General features: G+C 28.8%; 1 protein-coding gene across 5 annotated transcripts in view; it reads right to left on the bottom strand.

The window, feature by feature from the left end:
• Nucleotides 1-15,164, bottom strand: part of LOC113382796 (protein kinase C, brain isozyme-like) — a 116,410-nt gene that overhangs the window by 12,158 nt on the left and 89,088 nt on the right. The window contains exon 3 of one of the 5 annotated variants that reach the window (XM_026621031.1): nucleotides 9,861-9,972. The exons of 3 other annotated variants lie outside the window; for them this stretch is intronic. In XM_026621031.1, coding sequence (XP_026476816.1) covers nucleotides 9,861-9,969 — 109 coding nt within the window. In that variant the 5' untranslated portion in view covers nucleotides 9,970-9,972. Of the gene's footprint in view, nucleotides 1-2,489; nucleotides 2,599-9,860; nucleotides 9,973-15,164 lie in introns of all 5 variants that reach the window. One more of the 5 variants, XM_026621032.1, reaches the window with a different exon arrangement.

Genomic DNA, 15,164 nt, shown 5'->3' with positions numbered 1-15,164 from the left:
AAAAATCAATTGGTATTATGAGCAATTCGATCGACAAATCCATTTTACTTTTACATAATGTAAATATGTTACAAAAGCTGCAATCAAAAATTTTCATTTTAATATTTACTAAACAAAGATAATAAATAAAACATATAAGCTAAAGAAAACTTTACAAAATTTACATTTACATAACAATGGACTATCTAAATAAGATTTCTTTATCTGAAGAAGATCTAAAGGAACAAAGATAAAATTCCGTCGTGTCCAATGTTTAATCTTTTAGGTTTTTTTATAAAATAGACTTAAATTTCAAGTTACTCTAATAATGTTTAGAGATGTGACTATAAAAATCTTTGAATATATTCAAACTCAAAGCATCAGCAATTTATTTTTCTTCTATGCAATTTTAGTTCAAACGATAAATTAAATAGGATCGAACAATATAGTTTGATGATTCATTATAGCCTTCTTTAAAAATATAGTGAATCTTTTTATTAAGAAGATTCAATGTCAACTAAAGGTTGTTACTTCAATTTTTGAAGTAAAACTTCTTTAGGTGCGACTAGGGTGTAAATCCGTACGTATGCAACGGAAGTTCGTTACGGCAGAACTGTACGTCATTCCCTTTCGATGAAACAATTGCAATACGGGTCGAATGTGACTAGTCGTCGAGTATGTGAATAGATATATGTCTTTGTATGCGTACCGGCATTAACATTGCATACGTATCGATATCAACAAGGAAATCGGCATACATCGGCATACAAGTCACATCGTAGTACAAATCTTGATTTAAGGGGCACAACTAGTGTAACCGCCTAAAAAAGGTGATTTTTGGGAATTTATATTAAAAAAAAACACATTAACAATCATTTCAAAATTTTAGGAATATATTTATACATATTTTAAGAATACATAGTAACATTTTTGAAGGAAGAAATTAAATAGTTTTTAAGTTATCGTCGATCTCCAACGGCGCGAAAAAAAGGCCCTTCACTGCTGCAGTGATTCCGGCCTTCTACGTGGATGAAATTAAAAAAAAAATCTCGTTAAACTAGATAATATTGTCTGTAAAATGAACTACGATAAAGAAAAAATATCAAAAATTGACAAAATGACGGCGTTTTTTAAAAAAAAAGTCGAATTTTACAAAGCCAAAATTTTTATCGTTTTTGCACTGCCAAAATTCAATTTTTGATCCGATCAAAAAATCGATAGATCATTTTACGAAGAACTATATATAGAACATGTAAAAAAAAAATTGATAGTGATCGGATCATTTGTTTTTGAGTAATCATTGCAGTAAATTCGGAAAATGCTGTTTCGAGAAAAACGCGTTTAAAGATAAAATGATCGTATATATATATATATATATATATACTTTAAATGGCTGTGTCTCAAAAACTATTTAAGATATCGTTTTAAAATTTTGGTATGTTATTAAGGTATAACCTATCGAAATATGGAAAAATTGAAAATTCAATTTCTTGAAAATTTCACACTAGTTGTACCCCTTTTTGAAAAATGCCTGAATCAGAAGAATATTTTACCCTGTTCCTTGAAAATATTGATTAATAAGATTAATGATTAGTATTAGTAAGTTTATTGATTAGAAATTATTTCTATATTATTAGTAGTTTCTATAAATCTTTGAAGTTATTAAAATAAAAAATATTTTCTAGACAAGACAGATATTACAGCTGTTCAAAGAATGAGATTATATCGCCAGCGAAAAAGTAAAAAAATACAAACAGTCAATGAATGTATGTTAATTTTAATTACATAAAGTTCTTCAAACGCAATTACATGATGAGTAAAGTTGCGAAAACAAAAAGGCGTTGTTTAAATCTGAGTGAACGATTATTATAGAATTTATTAATCAGCAATTACTTCATTTCTCTATTGAAGGTTCATTTCTGAACGCTAATTACAATAACAAACCGATCATGTCATATTTGAAGTATGACTTCAATTACATTATTGTTTTTAAATACTATACATATTTTTAATGCCATTATAAATATATAATTTATAATTTATCATTATATAAATGTGTATGATAGTTGACACTAATAAATGTGTGCATCACGAGTGTTACCATGTTACTAATAGACATTATTTAAAAATGTTATATGATCTATTTATTTTTACTCAAATGCCATCTTGTACAGTAGCAAAAAAGTTTTTCTTCAATCGCGTGTGAACCTTACGCTCACTCTTTTTTTTGATAAAAACTACCCACGTTATACCAAATATTTCGACAAAATATTTCTGATTATTTCTTATTTCAAAATATTTTATTTTTCATATGTTTAATCTGATATAGTCACATCTCTAAACAATTAGAACCAAAATCATGCACTTATCCCTTATTACCAACTCCACCTCCAACTCCCTTACCCAGTTTTTATCCAGTTTCCAGCAACTTGCAAGTAACCAACCACTCGCAAGTAACACCAAACCAAAAATTTAGGCAGATTTTTTGATGTAACTAATATTGTACTCACAGGCACATTTCAGTCCTTGGTGGGCGATCCCATGCAGCATGGTGCCACAGTGGTCGCAAAAGGTCGGCGTCAGGTAACTGAACACGCTCCATTTGTGTGGTATGTTCGCCTATTGTTATTTTCGATTTTCCACGATTTTCCAGAGGTTTATTTTCGTTTTTGTCATACACAGACACATACAGGAAGAAACAGCAGAGAAAGAGAGAAAAACACAAAAATAATAGGAGGAAATTAAAGAAAGCATACAACAAATAATATTCAAAAAAACGGACTGTAGCATAATGGTTTATGATACAGTTATTGTTAGAAAACATTATTAGAGGTTAAAAGCTAAGCTAATTTTGGCAGAACCAGATCTTTTTAGAATACTAAATAATCAGTTGTAATCTTATAAGATTATGAATCTTCTATTTCATTAAAGTTTGATTTGATATTAGAAAAATAAAAACTTGGTCGTCAAATAACGTTAAATTCAATATTGGTGATGCAAAGATCCAAAACGGCGTCAAGTGATGATGTTACCAAAGTTTTTAGACTGTCATTGATTTTAATTACAACCTTATAATTAGTGGTGCATGGCAATGTGTCTTAAGAAATACTTTCAACTTTTTTGGAGTTTTTTGAAAATTTTGAACTATTTTAACAAATACCGAAGCGCTTGAGCGCTGTATAGCAGTCTAACGGATAAACATTTGTACAAAACCATAGACATGCAAACAAAATTTGTATAAAATATTTGATAATTGGATGTGCATATGGCTAATGATCATTTTTGATCGCCAAATGGAACTTTTTTTTACTTTTTTCATTCGATCTTCAAAACCGCTAGACATGCCTTACCAAAAATCAGTTTTTCATTATGTCAATACAAGTAAAATGTTTTTTAAAATATTGAAATCAGATTATGTTTCGCACTTTTTTCTTCGCAATTGAAACAGCCAAAAACCAATCAGCACGGCTCTTTATCAATAGGAATCGAATGTATTTTGAATTATTCAAATTACCGTGTTCCAGAAATCGTTGACAAAAATTTGTATCTGAACACACATACTTTCTTTCCCTCTCTCTCTCTTTCTTACCTTCTCTCTCTCTCTCTTTCTTACTCTCTCTCTCTTTTTTACTCTCTCTCTCTCTTTCTCTCTCTCTCTCTCTCACACACACAGACTCATACATACATCCATTTTTTCTAAGATACACTAAAATGTTCAGAAACCTTTGAAACATAGAGATATGCAAAAAAAAATATTTTCTAATTTTTTGCGATTATTATAACTGACTGAAAAGCTACTGATTATTTAACGTATAAATAATTTCTCCAACAAATAAATAATTACCACTATCAATTAGAAAAATATCAAAAATATTCAATAACTATTCAAATATTAATAATACCTCTTATCAACATCACACATAGTAAATTGTTGAAACCACAAAAAATCGTGTGTGTGCGTCTGTGTTCACATGTGTGCGGATACAATTTTGCGTCGACGATTTTGAGAACACGGATCAACCGATTTGAATGATTTAAAAAACATTCGATTCCTATTGATGGGAAGCAATTCTAGCCATTTTGAACATGTGAGGCAAGAAGTGCCAAAAATGACTACATCTATTAATAAAAATCATAAAAAAAAATATTTTATAAGCTGTACATGGCATTAAAATGAACAGAAAAACAACTTTCCTTTTCCTTATGTTAAAATTAAATGTAGTTGTTAAATTAACACAATCGCCTGAGAGGTATCATTGACTTTTCAGTAGGTAATTTGATAATATAGTTATTCATGGTTATGTTATATATAAATATTTCCAATTAAATCAATATTAATTTCCAAATAGCTTTAAAATTTCGTCAACTCGTGCGGAATTAATCTTTGCATCTCTAATAACGACCTTTGTAAAAAATAAAGTAGAAAAATTGATATGTATTTATAAATATCTCAATATCTGGTTCTTGCCACCATAGATATATGGCAATGTAGCTCAATTAAAAACTACATACATTATATTCATATATATATATATATATATATATATATATATATATGTGTATATATATACATATATAAATAATATATCCTAATACTGTTATATACGTTGAGATCCTATTCTAATTCACTCTTTATCTATTTATATACATATCTAACTAGAATTTTTATTTTGATTATTAGTTAGTTAGATGACTTACTACTTTTTTACTTACGCCTTAACTTAATAACAGTTTTTTTACTTACTGATATTTTTAACCTTAACATTTAATACGCAATTTGAAAGCAAAAGACAAGATAGAACACATATATATTTCAAAAGACAGATCGAAAAGTCATGTTTCTTGAAGCTGTGAATAAAAGCCTTTCATATATATATATATATATATATATATATATATATATATATGTATATATACATAATCATATATATCTAAATATGTGTGTAAATATGTGTGAATATATATCATGCGATATGAACATACATCGTAATTTCAGATTAAATTCTCTAATGTTTTTCTTATTGTTCGTATTAAAAACTACTAAGATATTTTAAAATTACCATCAAAAAAGTACTGAAATACGTTTTAAAACGATTTTCTTCAAACCATTCGCTATGAACGTCTACCTTTGTGTACGGGTGTCGTCTATAGACGACATGCAGTGTGTCAACCGTTGCTTCAAGATTTACCTATGAGATTTTTATTTTTTGGCAAAATGGTTGAAAATACGGTTATCAAAAAATTGTAATTGAAATAAAAAGAAAACCAAAATAAATCAGACATTTTGATCTCAATATTATATTGAATTGGAGAGTAGGTATACAGCAAGGAATTTTCAGCAATTGAAATTTCACAATTTTAAAGATTTAGTGGCCAATTCTCCTGTAAAATAGACCGTAACACACCGTTGGCATAGCAACGCTTTTTTTCATGCAAATTGGTCAAAATGCTATGTATTCGCTATGTAATTAGGTGTTTACACCTAAAACCTTAGTTCAGGTTTTATGTTTTTTTACATATGAATGTTAGGTTAGGCTTATTTAACATGTTAGGTTTTAAATCTAAAACGCCTTATTGCACAGCTAATACATAGCATTTTGATGATTTTTACTTACCAATTTATATGAAGAAAGGAGCATAATCTCGCGTTACCATGACACCCATATGTTACGGTCTATTTTTTCGGAAAATTACACCCTTGAAAATAATTGATAGCCGCGTTTAACGGGTTATAAGGCAATAAGAATTTAGAATTTTTATTTAAAAATCCTAAGTGTTCTACTACACTATTATTATAATCAAATATTTTAAATTGTTCATCTATATTCTGAACAAATAATTTTTATTTAATTTAACCCAAAATTTCATGCGATATATGTCCATATGTTATTATATATACACACACATAAATATTCATATACATGTATAAATACATACATTATATATATATATATATATATATATATATATATACATATACATTTATATAGTGTTTCATACATGTATAAGCAATAGTATTATTATTTGTGCCAAAAGCTCAGGCGAAAAAACCAAAACAAATAGGTGAAGAAAACTTTGCAAAAAATATTAGAGCAAGCAAAACGTACAGAATCATGATAAATGCATAGGTACATAAATATTCACAAACAAATTTAAATATGTACAATTTTTGAATTATTCACAAACGCCCACAATACAAAGTACAACATAAAACTAAGAATATCTGTGCATACATGTATACACATACACATGTGGGTAAAAATAATATAGTTATGCATACATATATATGTATACATACACATATATGTATGCATATTATAGGTTAGTAATATATTAAATTTGGATAAACAAATTCATAATCGGAGTTTGAAAATTCATACAATTTCGGAGCTAAGCCGCTGTTTGGTTTCATGTTGGAAACACTAATAAATAATTAGTCAAACTTTGATGCAGCGCAGCTTAACTCCAGAAACATAACATAAATTTTCATTAAATTACACAATGGAATATGATGTTTTCATTATACATGATATCGTTGCATAATAATGTGGAATGTGGATATTGAGTCAGTAATTAAATGGCGCATACACTGCATTTGATACTAATTGTATTTCAAATAATTGAAATGAACAGATTCTATGGAGTGCGTGTGCCATTCATTCAGATGACAAATTTCATAGTCTGAACCAAGGAGTTAAATGGGTTTAAATATTCTGTATAGATATTATTTTAGTTTTGTTATGTTCATATGCAATCAAGATTACATTAATACATAATAAATTGTCTCCCATATGCAATAGAACAATTTTATGTAGTTATCCATATGTTTCGATTTTTTGTTTAAAAAATTGTTTTAAATAATTTATTTGAACAGCGATCAGAACTTAAGGGTTTTATAAGCTGTTGTGATGAATTGTAAGTAGCTTTGTATAGATAACAACCCAAACAGTTGTCCCATCTCTATGTCATCAATTTGACTATTACAATATCAGTAATAGTGATAATTTATTATTGATATAGGATGAGGGCAATTATTTGAAAACATATTGCTATCTATATTTCCAAGTGGAAACCGATGTCACTACTGCTTGACATCAGTCTGCTGATTCAGATCGAGTGGTTCTAGCCACTTACCTACGAGCAAGACCCTTTTGGAGAAATAAATCGTTTTCTAGTAATACGTTCAGTAGTATTCAGGTTTATTATAACTGTTGTTTTCTTTTTTTTAGATTCCTATATTATGATCAGCAATCAAAACCATACAAACTCTATAAGGTGTTATGGTGTAAATTTCAACCCAGTGGTTGACCATTCCCTTTCCAAATATCAATAATGATATCTATAATCTGAAGTGTAAATCTGATATCACTACTTATTGATATTAAGCTGGCAAAAGTGGGTATAAAGCCTGAAACCAGTGGTTACTAGATCAAGAACTCATGGAACCAGTAGTCAATACTTGATTGATCTTAAGCTAGCAAAAATCAGTATAAAGCCTAAAACCAGTGGTTACTAGATCAAGAACTCATGGAACCAATAGTCACTACTTGATTGATCTTAAGCTAGCAAAGGTCAGTATAAAGCCTGGAACCAGTGGTTACTAGATCAAGGATTCATTTAACCATTAGTCACTACTTGATTGATCTTAAGTTACTAGGATCAAGAATTCATGGAACCTGTAGTCACTACTTGATTGATCTTAAGATAGCAAAGGCCAGTATAAAGCTTGAAACCAGTGGTTACTAGATCAAAAATTCATGGAACCAGTAGTTACTAGATCAAGAAATCATATATCACTGTAATAATATTAAACAGAAATAATACTAACGTAATATTATTTAGCCATCTTAATTGTATGAAATGTTTTTAAATATATTCACTACTCGTGATTTTATTTCCTTATTTCTCACTAATTTTTTCCCAGTCGATTAGTGGTTACAGCTATGGGGTTTCAATCAAAGGTTCCATAATCCCCCCTAGCACCCTACTGATGTCTTGCACATATTTTTCCTAAGATAATTTGATACTGCGATACTGCGTTTGATACTTAGAAATATAGAATACAAACAAAACATCAAAAACAAACACTTGTTAATAAGTTAAATTTTGCAGAAGTCACACACTTTATAGTTTCTCAGAACTGAACTACTATTGAATCATATTTGTTGAAAGAATAACTACTTCAGCTGACAATGTAATACAAACCGTGAAGGTGGACCTTTTCTGAAGTAAATCCTTCTATATTTATTTTGTGATCAATATAGAATAAATATATCAAAAATAGAAAAATCCTCATACTATATTTTTACAAAGATTGCAAAAATATCAATACATTCTTCTGTCTTTAAAATCACACGTGTATTGAGTAAGAAAAAATGCGCTGTTTTTAATTTAGATAGATAGATAATTTTCTTATTCTTATATTAAACAAGTAGTCATCAATAATAATATATAAATTATTTTTTTTAATGGCTATGACAATAAAATTACTAGATAAATAATCTCACTCAAAATGAATAGCCATAGAAGTAAAAAACCACTTTTACCGTAACCCAAACTAATATCCATTTCATAATTCCCATGTTTGTTGCTGAAAATATAATATAAACAAATGTAAATATTATATATTATAAACAAATCGTTGAACGCTTTAGTGCAAAAATATGTAACTTTTTGCAAGGGGTTGCAAGATTTGATATTTATAGTCACAAAAACTATTGTTGAAGTAAAACTTCTTTAGGCGCGACTAAGGAATAAAAATGTACAAATGCAACGGAAGTTGCGTTACGCCTGAACTGTTCGTCATTCGCTCTCGATGAAATCATTTCTATACGGGTCGTTCTATTCATTTCTCTAATAAAGGTTCAAGTCCTAAATGCTAATTACAATGACAAATCGATCATGTCATATTTGAAGTATGACTTTAATTACATTAGTGTTTTCAAATATTATAAATATTTTTATTGCTATTATAAATTTATAATTTGTTATTATATAAATAATAACGGTTGACAATAAAAAATATGTGCATCGTGAGTGTTACCATATTACTAATAAACATCTTTCAAAATGGTTATATGATATATTTATTTTTAACTTAAATGTCGTCTCGTACAATAGCAAAAAAGTTTTCAATCGCTTGTGAACCTTACGCACACTCTTTTTTTTATTATTGGATAGAGTTTGGTGCTATCTCTTGGCTTTGTGGTAAAACTTCGTATTCGTACCTTGCAAATCTCAGTATTTATAGAAACACAAGATGTGTAAATATGAATATACGCAAAATTACAGTTGATCTATAATTTATTGTTCAATATAGCGATAAGATTTTTAACAGTATCGTCATCAAGTCTTGGAATTTAATAAAAAAAAAGAATAAAAAGCTTTTTATTACACTCATCTAGAACTTGCCCGTGGATTAAAGCTATGGAATTTCAATCAGAATCAGAAACTCCAGGTTCGATATACCCCCCCCCCCCTTGGGCAGACTGATGTCAAGCAGTAGTGACATTGGTTACACTTGGAAATATAGATAACAATATGTTTGCAAACGAAAATAGCCCTCTTCCAACATAGCCGCATCAATAAAAAACTTCATCAGTATTACAGAAATTGTAATAATAAAACTCAATACATAATAATAGGACAACTGTTTGGGTTGCCATCTACAAAACTGACGTAGTTGTGTCAAACCATCACAGCAGCTTATAGAACCTTGAAGTTCTGATCTTTGTTCAAAAAATTAAAAAATATATATATTTCATCTAAATCTAAAATATTTTCTACGCAACTATGAACAATACCATAAACCTCGGTTCAGACCATGAAATGGTGAAATAAAAAAAATTCCATTAGTTCTGTTAGTCTTTTTGTAGGTGTACCTTCGCATTTCAATCCTTGGTGTATCAGGCCATAGAGCAGGGATCCGCAATGATCGCAGAATGCTGGTGATGAGTACGTGCAAACCCGAAACGCGTGCCTGGTGCGCATATCCTGAATTCATTTGCAAGGGAGGATTTGTGATCAACAATTAAATGTCTCAATGAGGTATCATACACAAATCGACAGAGTTTCATACACGGTTACATATTATGCAATGGAGACTGGGTGAATGATTAGATAGATGAAACTACTAAATTGATTACATATAATAAAGACATATGCCCTATGGTGACATGAAGTCTAGCAGTGTTAGAAGGACGGGAACAATTCTAATCCTATGGAACAAAATTATTTTAAATTGAGACATATTTATATATTTTGTATATGAAAAAATCAGTGTCTATAGGGTAACTCGTCTGGCCAAAATTAAGTATAAGTTTATTTGATGTCTACTTCAATTCTGAAAAAAATGGTTAATTCAATCTAATATTGGTGACTTTTTTGGAACATATATTTTCAATATGCAACATTCAATTGTAGCACATAAAAATACAAGTTGAAGATCCTTGAATATCATTGAAACAATTAAAAAATATAGTTCAAATAAAAGAAGTTAATATTGGTCATATCATTACTTGGTATACAATTAAGGCATTCCATTATATATTTTTCATGATGAAATTTGTTTAACGATTTCGTTTATGAAACAATTGTAATTATGTATCAGAAGTTAATAGCAAAATTATAAGAAATATAAAAAAATGTAACACTTGTTACAGATAAATCTGAACCATCTATGGAGGCATCAAAGGTAGATGCAATAATAGATCAGGAATTCCTAGCAAAGGAAAGGAATTCCTAGTTAATCGAATAATCAAGGCTGAAAATGCATGATTTTTTTGTAAGTATCAAATACCTATCAAATCAAGCGTATCAAATTCCTGTTGATAAAAGAACATCATGTAAATTATTTATAATTCTACTCTTAGACCGCTTAGAAAATTTCTGATAAAAGCTACATTTTGAAGATTATTAATGAAATCAGTGCATATTTACTTCAATTACATATGCTTTAGTTTGGAACGAACTATATTACTTCAAGATACCTCGCATGGATAAAAAAAAAACAAGTGAAGTTTGAAGTTACACGTAAAATTCAAATAAAGATCTGTAAGATCTACATCAGTATCTTTTTAAAAAATTCCTACTACAGTTTTCTCCTAAGTCCAGTAAGTTTAGACTGGATGAATTAAGAATATCTCTGGCTGAAAAAATGCGAGAGAGAAAACTGCCTTTGTCATTTGAAAATATATGTTGCTCATAAAAGTATATATATGTTATACTTCAATAAAATCAAAAGTGTTGTTTAAACATAAATCTAAGTATATATAATAAGGTGATACGTAGAACACATGGATGAAACTGGAATATCACAAGTGCTTCCAAATCTACAAAAGGTAACTGAGTGACAATGTTATTATTAGCAATCAATGAAGCTGATGTTTCCTCTGCTTCGAAAGTACCTAAATATTAAGTTAAGTCAGTATAAATATTAAAACAACCAGATTTATTAAACCAAATGTAAATGAAGTCATCTCATTTTCGACTACTATAAATAGCAACTTTAAACTATAGAGATTTATGGGGCAATTCTGACTCATAACATGGCGTTGTCATGGCAACGCTATCTTATGCTTGTTTAGGTAGTGAAAACTGTGAAGAATGTTTTGATAGCAGAATCTTCGATGATGTAATTATCATAAGATTCTTCCTTTTCACAGTTTTCACTACCAATGAACAAGAATAAGATAGTGTTGCCATGACAACGCTATGTTATGAGACAGAATTGCCCCATCTCAATAAGTATGGTTGTTTTAATCTCCTTCATATAAATTGCCCCAAGCTTTTATAATATAACTTAGTAATATATAATATAAAACATATGCATTTCTATGTATGAATAATTCTATTAATTAAGTATATACCAAAATATATACAATGCCATGATACCAGTACCAATAATAACTACTAAATAATGTTTGCAAATGAATTTCTACTGAATTTCTAGGTTTATCTACGTTCCATATTGCAGTTCTCTTTTCATGATAATCCCCGAATGATAATAAATCTCTCTTCAGAAGGGGGTATATACACAAATATTGTCATACAACATAAATCCCTTGAATCGGAAAATTGAACTGAAATATCGGTACAGATTTTATTTTTTGTGACATACAGTTTCCGACTGTGAAGATTGTATATGCCTTTATTTAATGTATTTTCATTAAATTAAAGGCTAATATTTGTGCAAACTAATAAATTAAGATATTGATACTTGATATATCTTTACAGTCGTGTCAATAAAGGTTTTTTGTTGATAGTCTTCAAAAACAGCTCCATTGAGTTGAGAACAAAAAAGTTCCATTTGATCTTTTTATCAATATTATTTAAAATCAGAAACATTTCAGAGACAAAAAAATTTGTTTTATTGTTTAAAGAATATGTATGCTATTTATGCACGGAAAAAAATTAAGTGGTTTTCTTTAAAAAATAAATCACATAGTGATTTCTTGGATAAGAAAAGTTATTATAAATACAGTCATTATTAATAATTCAGTATTTACATCACAAAAACTTTCTGCGTGGGCCAAAAAATATATATATGTACATACGCAATGGTTTTTTTCTTCGGAATCAATGGGTTTCATGCCTAGAAATAACTTTAACATCCAAAAAATACCCATAAAAAATTTAAGAAAGAATTATTCTCGACTTTTACAAAAATCACATTTTCTCTAAAATTTTGAATGTGCAAAGTATGATAAAAATGGTCATTTCAACTTCCCGAAGGAAAAGTTTATATTGTCGCAAACAAATCCGATATGCCAATTTCATGTTCTCTCGTCATTTCAAGTCATTCTGAATCGAATGAGACCAAATTCGGAAAAAGTATGTGTGTGTAGTGTATGTAACCGACCTTTCACCTTTCGTTGAAGTTTTTCCAACAACGGCTAGACCGATTTCAAAAATTAGAAAGTTATTCGATGCGAAAACAAATATTTTCTATTTCTGAAGTGTTTCTTATTTTGAATAATATAAAAAAACAATAATTTAAAAAAAGGATAATATATCGGAGCTGTTTCTAAGAACTTTCTAAGATTGCCTTTATTGATTTGGTTATTCTTCATTTCATATTTTAGCCTCAAAAAACAAACTTTTGTAAACTTATATTATTTATACATTTTTACTGTTGTCTTGTAAAAATTCTATTACTAAATTGCCAAATATTCGTCGAATTAAGTTCCGTGACAATCAGTCATTTAGCTAAAATTGAAAAACGTTATTATTTTATTAGATTCAGTTTGCCCTGACATCCATATGGCATATATTTGAACATACATACATTTATATATTCTGTGCCATTTAACAATTCATTTCGTTGCGTAAGTTTATAAAGAATGAATTCACGTAATGCTGCATGAATATTATGCATATACCCACAAACACAAGAAAATATACGAATATATATATATATATATATATATATATATACATGTAAGTATATATAAATGTCGTCCTTCAAAAGAAAGATATATACTGAAGGAAACCAAAACCAAATCCACCCTTTTAAATAATTAAATAAGCCATGCGCTCAGCTTAGGTATGGTATATTTCAACTTCTTTTAAATTTCCCAAATTTATTTCTAACAATTCAAATAATACTATACTTAGATAAAATACTGCATAGGCAAAAATAATCAATTATAACTTTAAAAATAAAAAAAACAAAAAAGAAGATAAATAATTGACCTAAAAAAATTGGTTCTTCTTTTAACTAGCCTACTCCCTAATTGTTACATGTAAAGAAAATTTGTCGTTCACTCTGAAGAAAGTAAGAATCAAATTTTGTAAATCTTCCTAAAATATTACTTACATTCGCTGAAATTACAGTTACCTCCATAAATATCATGAATGCAAAGGATATAAAATTATATTTGGCGCTTATTAATTATTCAAAATTGATTTTTTTCCTGACCCATGTAAATGCAACTCATAACCCAAGTTCAATAATATTTTAGTATTCAATAATTTTTAGTTCAATAATAATAAAGTATGTTGGTCGATCCAACGAATGCCACAGTAACAAATTATGCATAATTAGTGTAAATATATTGTTGGAAGCGTAAATTAGATGGAAACTGAATTTTAATTCTTCCTTGAATTTTCCAAATATTGGCCGATCCATCTAAAAACGATCTCCAATCAATATGGGCGTAATATTGGTAATGAAGGCCCAAGATTCAAATATTGCGCCAATATCGCCCGCCAATCTGGAGATGTTTCTACTGGGGAAGGGTCACCAAATAGAGTTTCTTACTCAACATTTTTTTGAGAATGGCATTTTTATTTTGTTTGCTCTCTCATAGTTTTTAACGTTTTGATGCAAATTTTCCTTTCAGAGAGATGCTCAACAGATTTTCTTCTACTTGTAACGTCAACCTCTGACGACAGATTTATTGTACAAATTATAACTAATCGATTTTGACGTCAATTATATTATAATGTAGAATAATTTTATTTAAATTATATGTTATTATATATAGCTTATAATATAAGTAAAACGTCATGTGATGTAAATTATATATATATATATATATATATATATATATAAATCCTATATATGTTAATATATACATATGAACAAGTAATAAAAGAGAACTGTAAACATTTTAAAATATCTTTATTATTTCAAAAATGGATTACCGACAGTTGAACTGTACACATCGCAGAGTGTTATCAGTAACGTTACAACAAGCCAGTCTACCTGCAGTCAAATAATAACAAACATATTATACCTGTACAGTGTAGATATCTAAAACCGCCATGTGCCCCTTGTGGGTACAAGCAAGTGAATTTAATTTTCTATTTATCAAAAATTAACTCAATTGAGTTTAATTTAAGTGAAATTAAAAGTGTTAGTGACATGAGTGACGCTGCCTACGGGCAGGTAAACAATTCCGAGATTAACGGGACTCGACCCGGCGAAATCGGTGCTTGCGTATCGAGCGCAATACAAACATTATATAACACAAACAATGCAGATTATTCGGTTAACGAAATTATAAGTGAAAAAAAGTCATTAGGAAACACAAAAATTAAACATAAAATCAAACCTAGCATTAGCAAAAATGCCGAAAAAAATATTAAAAAAAATACTGACATTATTCCAGAAATGTTAAAATCTGGTACTATCAATAAAATTGAAAACAAACAACTTAAACTGAATATTCCTAGTGAAATTA

This window comes from Ctenocephalides felis, unplaced genomic scaffold (assembly GCF_003426905.1).
Source record: "Ctenocephalides felis isolate EL2017-DRISC unplaced genomic scaffold, ASM342690v1 CF-g0.4_SCAFFOLD_03570, whole genome shotgun sequence".
NCBI lineage: Eukaryota > Metazoa > Arthropoda > Insecta > Siphonaptera > Pulicidae > Ctenocephalides > Ctenocephalides felis.
This window is presented reverse-complemented; position numbering and strand designations above follow the sequence as displayed.